Source organism: Rhagoletis pomonella, unplaced genomic scaffold (genome assembly GCF_013731165.1).
Source record: "Rhagoletis pomonella isolate Grant_MI unplaced genomic scaffold, Rhpom_1.0 Rhpom_scaffold_00002, whole genome shotgun sequence".
Classification (NCBI taxonomy): domain Eukaryota; kingdom Metazoa; phylum Arthropoda; class Insecta; order Diptera; family Tephritidae; genus Rhagoletis; species Rhagoletis pomonella.
The window spans coordinates 20,055,352-20,070,050 of NW_023458556.1; the positions used below are offsets into that span (position 1 = coordinate 20,055,352).

General features: G+C 37.4%; 1 protein-coding gene across 1 annotated transcript in view; it reads left to right on the forward strand.

The window, feature by feature from the left end:
- The window catches only part of LOC118733235 (dendritic arbor reduction protein 1), a 132,407-nt gene extending 126,337 nt beyond the window's left edge, over positions 1-6,070 (forward strand). Inside the window, exons 9-10 of the mRNA XM_036462558.1 lie at positions 906-1,120; positions 4,197-6,070. Coding sequence (XP_036318451.1) covers positions 906-1,120; positions 4,197-5,164 — 1,183 coding nt within the window. The 3' untranslated portion in view covers positions 5,165-6,070. The remainder of the gene's footprint in view (positions 1-905; positions 1,121-4,196) is intronic.
- Positions 6,071-14,699: the final 8,629 nt, after the last annotated feature.

Genomic DNA, 14,699 nt, shown 5'->3' on the forward strand with positions numbered 1-14,699 from the left:
TTAAGAAAGGTAGCCTATTTTCCAACCTAGGTCATAAGCTATCTGTGTGAAAATTTTCATGCAAATCCATTCAGTCGTTCCCGCATATTAAATAAATTAAACTTTTTTAACAGGCGGTAACTCTTAAAAAAAATAGCCTATTAACCAATCTGGGCCGTAAGCTATCTGCGTACCAAATTTCATGAAAATCCGTTCAGTCGTTTCCGCGTGATGATTTCCCAAACATCCAAACATACAAACTTTCACATTTATAATATTAGTAAGATAGTAAGATTAGTAAGATAAGATGTATGTACAAATGTACATATTACATATCGTCTACTACTTGTAGGAGAGTTGCCACTTATTTTAAAATATAAATTCAACTTGAATTACGTATTATATGTTTAAGATTAGGGGCTGTGGCTTTGTGTATTGTATATCCGTATCGCAGCGCGTCTTCATTGCGTTCATTTGATTTAGTAATTTCAGCACTTGTGGCGTGATTAATTGAAGCATATTTTCAGCTCTGTGTATGTATGTATGTGTGCATAACTATTAACTACATGTCTTAATACGATAGCTTTGATAATAATGTATTTAGTATATTAAAATCAATAATCCGAGCTTGTGAGTATGGCGAGAAAAAACTTATTCTTACATTTAATCAACATTTCATTCAAAGTGGTTCACAAATACATACATATGTATACGCATACATACAAATACATACATATACATACATACATATTACATAACTTTTTCTCAACTAATTACATACATATGTATCTGTTGTCCATGCATTCGATTTGCCGTGAACTTAATGCTTGTTGTTGTAAATCATTGATATTCAAACTTTTTGCAATTTTGAAAACATGTACTAATACTAAACTTAAATGTTCTTTTTTTTACTTGTCCTGCAAAAGATCCAATCCTGGTACGCCCACCCAACCAAGACGACCCGATTTCATTGGTCTAAATACACAACAACAACCGTCACAGACTTATTACGAGTATACGACTGGCTTGCCGCCGCAACATCCACAACCGCCTACCATTCAACAGCAGCAAATCATGTTGCAACAACAGCAACAACGTGCCATGATGCAACAGCATCAGCATCAGCAACAACAACAGCAAGGTGAGAAAGAATACAATCGAAAATATAGTAAACGATCATTGCATGAAAATAAAAAGAAACGAAAAAAATTACTTGCCATGGCCAGCGCATTTAAGACCTCTAAGAAATCTAAGTCTAAATCCAGCAAAAGCCATAAAATTCGAAGCCCCAATTGGTCCATATACTAAGTATGAAATCAAGTAGCTACTAATTCATTTACAATCGTATGTACTATTTCGTATTTACTATAAAATTAAATGTAAATATGTATAGAAGGGCAAAAGGAGTGAGAAATAAGAATTATGTATACGAAAAGTCAAAGAATGGAAAATACGCGCAATACAATTGGGCTTTTTCCGCTATTCTAATCCCATCCGGCTCTTTGGGCACAATCGGCCGATTTTTTCGCCTATTTGATTGAGTCAAGACTTATTTACTTACTTGTTTTTATTGCAAAATGAATAATAGGCCTTTTTTATGTTGTTTAAAATTATTAATTCATTACTGCACATTATTTATTAAATTACTTACTTGTGATTTATCCGGTAGCGTTACCTTGTGAGGGGTAAAGCTTTAACGAAATTCGACTAAATATTATTTACCGTAAATTTTGCTCTACGTATGAACTTCTGAACTGTTCTATTCACACAGCAAAATGGAGAACGCTCCAGGCAGGGCGTTTTCAATAAGATCTTTTTAGGAAGCTGTTTCAGATAAGATAAAATAATATGTAGTTCGCGGAAAGCACCCCGCACTTACACTAAAAGATACAGTAATGCGGTTTTTTTCATTTTTGCCGCTTTCCATGGTAAATCATAAAATTTAGTGAACGAGTGCCGTGCCGAGCAGGAAAAATTAGGCCCGCACCCATCTCTACTATGCCGTATTATGTCGTTCCCACGACAGTCGGGTCTACGTAACCGGAAAGACCCAGATTTATATTTGGCCAAGGACTGTCACTTCAGCAACACTCGCCAAAAACTCGTTGGGGAACTCTTATGCTGCTATAACAACAACATGCTGCATTATGTCATGGGCATATTTAGACATGTGTTGCGTTCGATAACAAAATTAGCCAACACCAGCTAACAATCAAAATCAAGAGAGTAAGCGAAAATTCTCTCCCAAAGAGATGAAAAAGCAAAAAAGTAAAGGAACAGGAAATTAGCCATTACTTGCAAAAACCGGAAGAAGAAGACACACCAGCTGACTTTGTTTATGTTTTATTTGTAAACAAACTGAAATTCATGTTGCCTCCATAGAAGAAAAAAGGAAAGTGAACGTTCAATGTTCGCCAGGAACATTTCTACATAGAAGTAAAAACTAGTTGGCGCTATCATAAAGTCACATAGCAGGCAGCCAAAAAGCATATAAATACCAAAACTCGGAAAATGCAATTTTGTTTGTTTACAAAAATTGCAACCATATGTTTTGTGATCATATGTTTTCGTGTTGGATCATTTTTGCTGACTAAAATTTTGCCAGTACAAAATGAACGTTTCTCTTGCATCAAAATGAACGCTTGCTCTCTCAATTTTTGTGTGTTGGATAATTTTTTGTCGTTATCGAACGCCATCCAGTAAAAATTTGGAAAACTATTACAAATTTTTGACTTGTCGAACGCACCTATTTTCTCAACAGTCCGCAACAGTAACGCAACGCTCGAAAGAAATTTTAGTAAATGTTCCCCTGTGTTTTTTTTTTTTTTTGCTTTTGTGGATCAGTGCCGGACATCGCTCCTGCGAGTAAATTCCCATTTTGGTCAAGTGATAGTTCAGCCTGCAGTATTCTCAGAATACCTACAATATTCGTAAGCTGATCTTGGATAGGCTTATACATTCCTTAAAGCGTTTTAAGTTTTAAGTTTTGAAAAATGCTTTGAAATACTCTAGACCTGGGAGATGAAGAGGTTGAGAGGCTCCTTTCTTTTTAAGTTTATCGTCAGTCTTATTTCCTTCAATACCAATATGCCGCGCAAGCCAGATTGCTTAGACCAAGAGTTTTGAGCTTTTCAAGGCCCTCCATCACCTGTTAAATGTTACCTGATAAGCTCTGAAGGCTTCAATAGGCTCTTGGATATCTGTCAAGATTGTGATGTTCTGATTCCGGTAGTTTCGCGTGATATTAAAGTATGCGGATCTTTCTATAGCATATAGCGGTCCAACCACACTTTTTCCGGTACCCTCCTCAGACAATGAGCCATCAGTGTACCCGGTTATAATGTTTTGGTATATCCGATATATTTCGGCCCAGCTCTTCTTATTACATACTTACATCAGTTTTAAACCTTTATATTCCAATTACCGGGTTATGCATCGTCAGAATTATCGATGTTGCTACGACTAAGAAAACCTTCTGCCCCGATGTTGGTACCAGCCATCCTTAGTAGAGCCCTTTTCGCCTGAGTCTGTATATGAATATGAAGAGGAGTAAGATCTAGAAGAACTTCCAGTTAAAAGTTCTCAAGGCTCCATTGATGCTCAGAACATTCCATATTGCTGTCTCCTTATTTTCTAAAGTGGCTTTTGCAGAGCGGCCCGCCATATATGAGTGCTGAAACGAGTTCAGTAGATAGTGTTAAGATGATTACCTCTCGTCATCTTCCACACAGCTGCTGGTTTCCATTGGGCAGTGCGTGCTCAAGATTCCAAGTCAAACTTTACGTAGACAATGCCAGATTTTGCATATTTCCGTTCGAGTTAGAATAGGGATATTCTCGAAGTCTTGAAAAGCCCTTGCGCGGTGCACGGATTGCATGGTAAAACCGGTTTTCCCATGGGACAGCTTTGTAAAGAGTGCACCGTGCAAGGGCTTAGCATGACTTCGAGAATACCCCCAATAATACAACATTTAAGGAGCAACCCTGTGTTGGCACCTATAAACCGGGCTACACTCTAAAACTTATCGGTCACGAAAATGTCGTCAGAACGGTTGGGGTTATTATGCGCTTACAACGTCGATCACATAGCTATTCATTTTTTTTAATCACATCTCACTTCTTTTTCGTTCTTTGTAGCTCAAATTTAACCTGTTCAAGTTCGTATATCATAGTCGAATTCACATTAATTTGTTCTTACATTTGGCACCTCATTCACAGTACCGCTAACACATCACCAGCAACAGGTGCTGGCCTCACAGGCCTACGGTGGAAGCCCTCAACGCCGCTTTCTCTCCGAAGGTGAACTAGTACGACAGGGCGGCAATGAACTTTCATATGCGCGCTCTAACAACACGGTAGATAATATACGCGAATTAGCGGGTAGTCCACAACGTGGCGTCTACATGTGGAAGGACACTTCGCCTGGCTTCAGTAGTAGCAGTGGTAGCGCCAGCGGCGGCGGTGGCGGTGGTGGCATGCCGCCCTCTTCCATGGGCATCGGCAGCAGTGGCGGCTCAATGGCCAATAGCATACATCACGCACAGTACATCACAGTAGGCGGCAGCGGTCAGCCACATCCATTAATAATGACGCATTCGCGTATACACCAACCAGGCGAATATGTACCGGTAGCTCAGCAACAGCAACAACAACAACAACAACAAAATCAATATCGTTCCAATCCGACCAGTCCTACGACGATGCCACCTACCTCGTCGACATCCGCACCAACCTATATGATGCGTTATGGTATTGGTAATCCCGCTGCCTCACAGTCAAATAATTATGTGCACACATCACAAGCGATGACAAATTCTAACGCCGGCGGCTATCAGCCACAATTGCGGGGCGGCGTTCCCGTTTTTCCACCAAATCCTAGTGGGCCCAGCGGTGGCGGCGTCGGTGGTGCTGGCGTTGTCACCCAACTACAAACACAGCCATCGCCTCAAGTGAAGCGAAAACAGACGCCAACACGTCCCATGTCATTTGTGCGCGCACTCGAAATGACCGACTCTATGGAGATGCAATCGCTGGAACAGCAGCAACAGCAGGGGCGCAGTGGCAATATGCCACCATCAGCAGTAGGTGGACCAGGCGCACAACATTTGGTGGGTGGTGCACGCACGACCACACCCACACCCGAACGTGCCAGCGTTTACGATATGAATTACGAAATCTCCGTATAACCCGTGGTTGTGCCGGTTGTCGTGCCACCCGCCTCTGTGACCATTTCGGCAACGGCAGCGGCGTATGCGCGAAAAAAGGGCGCAAGCGTTGTTGCCAGCACGGCCGAGCCATCGGCGTATGCGTCGGTGCCTGTAATGGCGGCAAATGCGCCCAATAGGCGCAAGTTCTCCACCTTCTTCTAGAGAAATACATTTACATATGTATGTGTGGTGAAGCCGTCTCACTTTTGATGGCTAATGTCATCGATTAAGTCAGCTTATCTTTAGAAATTATGAAAGAGAAAATTGTTGTGCTTTCTTTTTTACAACTTTTTACTATACACTAAACCACTTCCTTTAATAGCAAGTCATCGCTTATGTATCATATACCACACTCTACGCTACCAAATACCACTATCCGTATCGCCAAATGTAAATAAGTATACAACCTAAGATACACCTCCTACGAATACTGCATATACATAAATACAGACATACATAATTAATGATAATAGTTGTATAAAAAAAAAATATCTTTAAGTGTGATTAATTATGCCACATCTATTGGTTATCAATTTCAAAATCATCGTATATATTGTATATTTTCATCCGAAGATTAGCCTGTAAAAGTTTTAAATACATATGTATGTATGAATTGTAAATCAACTTTTATACATAAATATCGAGTCAACGAGCTCATAAAACCATAAAAGTATACTATATGAAAGTGTCTATATAATATTAGTTATGGTACAATCAGGGCTATCACTGAATCCATCGTAGTCCGAATTTTTTGAAAATCTTCGAAAATGCAATCACGATGGATTCAGTGATATCCCCGAATATGTTTGTCTAAACAAACAGATGACTAAACTAAGCAAATTAATGTGTATGCTTGAATGAGAGTAGCAGCAAACAAAAAAAAAATATTCACATATACAAAAAAGGTGTAGCTTCAATTCATGGAACATTGCGACATAAAAGCAAACAGTTTTTGGCCGTACTTCTCGTTTATATGTACATACATATATACTGTGGTGAAATTAGTTTCGAACAAAGCTTCGGCTCGTATTGGCATATTCATACATATCATCACTACCATGTCGAAACTATCGAATGTGAAAATGGGTATTTTTCAGGAGAGCAGAAAAAAACTGTTGTTAAAATGTCGTCGTTAGGAAAAATTGTGGGATTCGAAACTTTGTTAAAGCCAGTATCCTCTGCTTCTAAGAAGAGTAGAAATTTGACGATTTGCCAACTGGCGCATCATTCTAAACACATGCGCAAGGTATTGTAACTGAATAAGCATTTTTGCTCATTCGATAGTTTGACATGGTAGCGACGATATATAGGTGCTATAAATATGTTCTTTAATTTTTACAACCACCATCTCCTATAACCTATTCCTTTAAGGAAAATGAACCTACAAAAGCCCTTTCAAATCATTTTGCTTGTAAAATGGCATTTTGACGTTTCGCGAATTCAAAAAATTTATAAGATGCTTACCTAAAAAAGTTTATTAAACAATTTGAAATTTAGTTGAAAAAATAACGGTATGAAATTAAAAGCTTTATTAGTACTATGATGAAATTTGTAGAGAACAAATTTGAGATATATTGAACTTTCAATAAAATTGGATGCATGAGGTAAAGAACACAAGTCCGCTAGCCCTCTTTTATCAGTCATTTATGTATGTATGTTTGCTATCTTCAAAATTTAATTTTAACGCTTTACATGTGTGCACCGAAATTTAGACATAATAAAATTTATGTTAATTGATAAAGTTTACCACATTTTTATCAGATTTTATAAATCCACAACTTTATTAAATTTATACGCGAAAAAAAATTGTTCTGGCATTTAAAAGCTTTGGCATTCGTAGCTGAAATTTTTTATGTACGAATTTCGCCAGTGTTCCAATGTATGTATATATGTATGTATGTACTACCAATGCCCAAAATACTCTGGCTTTCATTCCGCAACACGTTTGATCGTTTACAGTGTTATGTCGTATATGTAGTGTAAAATACCATTTTGAATATTGTACATATTTATTAAGTCATCATGCTGATCGTTCATCCTGACGACAACATTAAGCGCAAAAAAAAAAGAAACTCCCATAGTCCATCCCAGTGAGGGTCCATACTATTTGGCTGGTTTCGATTAACCGAAACGGTGTTGGTATTCCTTGCCTTCCTTGTTATTATTTTCCGGCCATTAAAAGTATACAGTCCATAATAGCGGCGGTGAGGTAGAGAAAGTTGAAAGTTTGTAAGATTTGTAAAGTGGCGAAATTATAATATGTATGTACATATGTGTTTAAAACAAATACAAAAATTCAGCGCTATGCAATTAACAAGATTGAATTCACCTTAGTTACATCATATTGATGTTTAGATATATGTATATGTATTTGCAAAGAATCAAATAGGGATGGCGCAATTTTTGTTTACATACATATATACCGCTGCCAAATACTATCAGCTAATCGTTTTTTGAACTTTCTCGACTTACCTACTACGCCTAGAAACTGTGAAACTGTGGAGAGTTTATGTGGCTTTAGGCATTTGATTTGCTTGTAAACAATTTATCTAGAATTGTAAGAAATCCGAAAAGTTGTTAGCAACTTTGAAATTCATTATTTAATTGTACGATTAGTTCTTTTTTAAATTGTTGAACTTTCTTTTATTAATATTTGTATGTACAAACATATATGTACGTATGTATATGAATTTATGTATGTAGCTACTAACAAATTATTGACATTGTTCAGTTCAGTTGTTTAGAACGGTGGCATTTTGGCAATCTAAAATGCGCTGTAGCTAATCGGATACGTTAAAATTTACTAAAAAATCGTTTACCATAAAAAATTGCTTAACTGATAGTGTGCTTATGTAACGGGTGATTTTTTTGAGGTTAGGATTTTCATGCATTAGTATTTGACAGATCACGTGGGATTTCAGACATGGTGTCAAAGAGAAAGATGCTCAGTATGCTTTGACATTTCATCATGAATAGACTTACTAACGAGCAACGCTTGCAAATCATTGAATTTTATTACCAAAATCAGTGTTCGGTTCGAAATGTCGAAATCGACAAATTTTGTTCAGCGATGAGGCTCATTTCTGGTTGAATGGCTTCGTAAATAAGCAAAATTGCCGCATTTGGAGTGAAGAGCAACCAGAAGCCGTTCAAGAACTGCCCATGCATCCCGAAAAATGCACTGTTTGGTGTGGTTTGTACGCTGGTGGAATCATTGGACCGTATTTTTTCAAAGATGCTGTTGGACGCAACGTTACGGTGAATGGCGATCGCTATCGTTCGATGCTAACAAACTTTTTGTTGCCAAAAAATGGAAGAACTGAACTTGGTTGACATGTGGTTTCAACAAGATGGCGCTACATGCCACACAGCTCGCGATTCTATGGCCATTTTGAGGGAAAACTTCGGAGAACAATTCATCTCAAGAAATGGACCGGTAAGTTGGCCACCAAGATCATGCGATTTGACGCCTTTAGACTATTTTTTGTGGGGCTACGTCAAGTCTAAAGTCTACAGAAATAAGCCAGCAACTATTCCAGCTTTGGAAGACAACATTTCCGAAGAAATTCGGGCTATTCCGGCCGAAATGCTCGAAAAAGTTGCCCAAAATTGGACTTTCCGAATGGACCACGTAAGACGCAGCCGCGGTCAACATTTAAATGAAATTATCTTCAAAAAGTAAATGTCATGGACCAATCTAACGTTTCAAATAAAGAACCGATGAGATTTTGCAAATTTTATGCGTTTTTTTTTAAAAAAAAAAGGTATCAAGCTCTTAAAAAATCACCCGTTACATATGTACATACCTACATACAGATGTATGCGCATACAATAGAAAAAGTCATAAAAGCGCTCTTTGCATGACAGATTTAGCGGCGGTGAAATCTAATATCCCGCCAAAGCTGCGCTACACAATTGCAAATTTAATCAGCTTCAGTTCTGCGATTAACGTAACTGCATGTGAGTTCATTTCTAAAACAAACTAAATCAACTAAATTTTAATGTAGAACTTAACATACTTCAAGTCTACTCGGATAAATTTTATAAGCTGAAGCACATATTATGCTGCTACGAAAAAGAGGAAAAAATAACAAAAAACAAGGGAATCATATTCCTTACTCTTCAACTAAACAAGTCATCTATATTATTACGAATTTCGGTACGTGAAATGTGACTGCAAGAAATACATATAAAAGTACTAAACAAATCTGTAAAAAAGCGTACTATATGTTAGATATTCTTCTCAACTAACTAGTGGCATTTAATTTATAAGCAAACAAGTAAATATTCAAATAAAAAAGGAGAGAAGAACTGTAAGCACCTTAAAGGTAAAGTTATCAAAACAAAACAACAACAAAAAAATAATTAAAACAGTAATTTAAAATTAATATAGTAAAAATTATAAATCTACAAAAAATAGCAAAGTATAGGATTTAGAAAAGAAAATTGTATATGAATTTTAGTGTGTAAGGAATTATATTCTTGTATGTATAAATAATGTGCGCCCATATGCGATAGAGAGAAAGCAAAACATTATGAAATATATACGGAAACAATGTTTGAAGTGAAATTAAAACAAAAGAATGTGTACATAATTTTAATTAAATGCCTTGCAAAGTAAGTCCAACGTAAGTATGAAATCATATTGAAATGTACTAAAATTTTACTGACATTTTCGCTCATCACTATTGTGAATTTTGGTGCGCAGAAAAATGTGCTACATGAATTAATTCGATTTTAAAAGTGCTAGAACAATACACAAAAACTTAAAAATTTGTGTTATAGCGGAGTATTTGTTCTAGCAGCAAACTTTCAGGCGCAGTAGAAATCATAGCAGTGATAAGGTTGTGACTGTTAATGGCATGTTTGACTTCTTAAATGCAATTTATAAATATAATTGATTCCTCAGATCAAAAACACACTCCAAATTGGCGCTTGACTGAGCTGCTGCGCCAATTTATAGTGTGCACCTTAATGTTATCACTAGGGAACGTATTTTACGGAAGCTCCATTTTTACAAGCTTTTATTTATGTAACTTAAACTGTATGCATCAACCACGATGTAGCACACAAAGGTGGCACATTCCGCAAACCGCCACTTTGGTTATGCCAATTTCGACAATTCTCAAGTAAAAGTAAACAAGGCCTCACAAACTTTGAATGCACTAATACTTACGCAAAAATCACCGTTTTTTTATCATTTTCTGTTTTGTGTTTCCATGATGTCGGACGTGACATTCGTACGACTTTGGAGTTAAAAAAAAAAACACATACGAAAGCGGAAGTCACTTATAAAAAAAAATTTCCTTTATACCGTCCTTTGGTGGACAAAAAAAATTAGGTGCGCTTTGAACACTGGTGTCGAGAAAATATGTGAAAAGCTCATAACGCACGTGACAAAAACAAGTGGTTTCAGAGTACATGTAAAAATAAGCGAAACTCTGCCAATCCTGTAAGGTTTTCCTCTCTTAAACATTCTTTAAATAAAGTCAAATTACGGACCATTACAAGCAATTCATTTTTAATCAGAAGCAATTCATTGTTGGTTTGATTTTGAACTAAAATGTGATAACGGAGGTGACATATCGGACGTGACAGATTTTTCGCCCATACGATATTTTTCCTAATAATACATCTAGATGCTCTAGTTCTGCATTCAAAAGAGAATTTTTAAAAAAATTTCGCTTATATCTTTTTGACGGTTAGTGCTCGATATGAGGCCATGAAGGCCAAAGGAGCCTATTTACAAAACAAAATTTTTTAGTAATATGCGAAATACGTATCTATAAAAAATAAATGCGGTCCTTTACTAAATAGTTCATTGCACCTACGTGATGCTACATACTTTAGTAAAAGAAAACTAAAAGGGCGTACCTGGGCCTATTACCGTTTCAATTCTAGAAATTCATTTTAAGGTGCACCACAACTTTTATAAAAAAGTAAAGGTCGTAAATATCGCATAAATATCAGTAGTCCATTTGGCTGAATATTATGACAATGCAGCGAAAGTTATTTAATATAAAAATACTCGCTTTTCTATACGATGGTATTTAACTAATTAACTGTTCTCTAAAAATAAAAGCACGATCTAATTAATAACACTGGATCACAAATTTTAGATTGGTTTTTGTTCTCCAGATTCCACTATCCAATACCTATGTAGAATTGCTCGGTGATTCCGAAAATCGGCATTTTTGCTGTAAACCAGTGTAATCATTAGTTGCGATCCCGTACGAGTCCGGACTAGTCAGAAATAGTCAGAATCAGTCAGATTTTACTGGAAATCGATCCCGTACTCGGTTCTCTGACTATTGAGAGGACAAAAAAAGAGAGTAAATACGGTTCTCTCCCTGTCAGAAGTTACCAGTTTTAGTCCGAGAATTTTTTGCTGGTAAATTCTGGTAAATGTGTCAAACGATCAGCTGTAGTGTGTTTGGCAACCAAATTGTAAACAAAAGAAAAGTGCACTCTGATAATTCTTGTTGAAAAGTATTTAATTACTTGTTTAAGTGGATTCTAATGAATTTGAAAGTATTTTTGGTTATTTACATGTGTTAGCTGAGTGTGTTTACATACAAAATAAGCAAAAATTTACAACCAAAATTTGGAGGTTATGTTGAAGTTGACAGAAGTTACCATTTTTTACTAGAAAGCGATCCCGTACTTTTCAATGTTACTCTCTCGCTCTGAGTGAATTTTTATTTTTTGACAGTTTTACTAGTCCGAGTCCGAGGAATACGGGATTGCACCTATTATATTATTAGGGGATTTACAAGACGTGTCAACCGTCGTAAAATCTTAGGCTTAATATTTTTTTTTTTAAGTAAAATAATCATTAAAATGGTTTTAGAGGACTTCTAACTGCACCGAAATGTTCTTAAACTGGTAAAGAATTATATATATAATTATCCGCTCCTAAAACCATTTTAACCGTTATTTTATATAAAAAATGCTAAGCTTAAGATTTTACGACGGTTAACACGTCTTGTGAATATATATAAACGACAATGAATTTTTTGATGTGACTTAATAAGAATATTGACTTGCTAGTATAGGAACTATTTCTTGAACGTTTATTTGCCAAAAGTTCTTCAACGCCTTGGCGCCAGTGAGTCATTCGCAATCGTATGCTGCGAATGCTGCATTATACTAAAGCCAGCCTTTCGACATAAGCTACTATTCCATACGAACACAGATATCGATGGCTCAGTGGAAGATCGACCACTGTTTGTTAAAGAGTGCTCTCTCAGAGAGCAGGTGTGAGAGTCGAGTAGGGAATGCATTGGCTGTCTGTTGCGATTGGAGCTTTTAATTAATTAATTAATCCCAACGGCTTTTTACCCTCATTCCCGTCCAACCGACACGACGTTAAGCTTTCCTTGCACTTTTGAGTGCACATTTTTGTATGCACAGAGACGGGCACGTATCTTGGCTGCAACAAGATAGTGGTCGCAGTAGATGTTTGGGGCTCGAAGCGTGCGTACGTCCAAAACACTGGAAGCGTTCTTTCGTCTATCACAACATGATCGATTTGGTTTCTCGTTTTTCGATATGGAGACAGCGGCGTAGCTTGATGGATATATTTATGATAAGTCGATACCCCGCAATCTGGTGTAGAACGTTTCGTCGTGGAGGCTGAATTTTCCGACGTTGGTTCCAAAGATCCCTTCCTTGCCCACCCGACATTGAAGTCGTTAAGCCAGATTTTGATATCATGGCGAGGGTAGCGCTCGTACGTGCGCTCCAAGCGCTCAAGGAAAAGATCCTTGGATGCCCCATCCTTCTCTTCCGTCGGAGACGACAGTACTCGTCGACGGAGTCTCCCACCACAAATTCAACACCTAATTTGCGCTCCTTGAGATGAGAACTGTAGTAGACGTCGCAAGGCCACAGACGTTTTTGCCTTGCTCCGTCAAACGTATTTCTTGGATGGCGGTGTGGTCAGCTCTCGTCCTTACGAGGCCGTCAACCAGCCGGGCAGAGACACCTTCCCCATTAACGGTCCGGACATTCTAGGTGCATGCCCTCAAATCGTAGTCCTTTAAACGTTTGCCGTGGTCGTCATCATAAGGGGGGTCTCATACGAGGCTTTGTTTTTTTCACAGGAAGGGGTCCCAAACCCAGCGTACAAGCCATTCTGGGACGGGCGTGGTTTCGCAACCGAATACACTTTTATATAGGGATGCGCTTGCTCCAAAGCAGACACCCGCTTGGAGCCACACCTACTGGTGAGCAGACGCCATCGACTTCAGTGAGCCCTTAAACCGAAGATGTCGGAATGGCCCCACCAAAGCTCCTTCTCTTTGTGCTGTGACCCAAGGCTCAACTCGGATTGTTTGCCCGGAGTGCGCGAACGAGGACGCAAAAGTCGGGATTGAGTATAGCCGTGAAACTTTAACTGCATACCCACAACAACGACCATATGTACCTCATTGCACATTGGGTTATAGTTACTAAATAAATAATCAATTTGAAATTTTATGTTGGTAATGCATACTGAAAATTTCTAGAGATGTACATACCATTCGCTAGATCGCAATAGGTTTGTTCGTCGAAAATCCAGCAAGAATTATCAAACACTCAAAATATCAGAGAGTAAGAAAAAATTCTCTCAAATTCTCTCTCATGTTGAGAAGCTTGCAAATTTCTGCACGAACGCAAATTTGCAGGAATTTACAAGTTTCGCTGCCAGCTGGCGTCCACGGTTGTATTTCAAACATAAAAAATTTTTATAGAATTTTTAAAATTCTTTCGGATGTCCAAAAACAGGATTTACATGTATATTTCTTTTTGTTCTGACTTTCTTTGACATACATTTCAATTTCTTCATCGTACTAGCTGTCGGGTTTCTTAAATCGACTCTGGTTGCAATTGCATTCCGATTGCGAATACCATTTTTTTCAGCCGAATTAAGTTCAAATCATTGGAATTAACTAAATTAATTATATCAACAATTATTTACTTCCTTTTTTCATAAAAAAATCGCTCGTGTTTATAAATTTTTAAATTTAACGAACTAATTTATTCAAATTATTGTAGACAAAAATGCAACCATGCGCCACAACCACATGTTTTTCGTGTTTGCAAATTCTTGCTGGCAAAATTTTTTCCAGCAAGAATTTGCAACTTCTCTCCAAGAGAACTGTCACTTTGCTCACAATTTTTGAGTGTTGGATAATTTTTTGGTCTGCACGAACGCGATTTGGGCAAAAATCGTGATAATTCGTACAAATTCGTACAAATTTTTTGCTCGACGAACAAACCTAATAACTGCATTTGACGGAAAGCTTTGTGAAGCCTCATCTGAATGCCTTTCCATTTAATACACGAAGATAAAAAGATAATTTCCCATATGCTCACATGAAATTTATTACTTGAAATTTTTCTTCAAAAAACCCCGACTCATTCTCATCTGTATCACCCACATAACCTAAACACACACGTCTAGAGTGCTTAGACGTGGTTCCCCGACTATATCTACATTGTCCTCGTCCTTATCAACACCGTAGTGTAA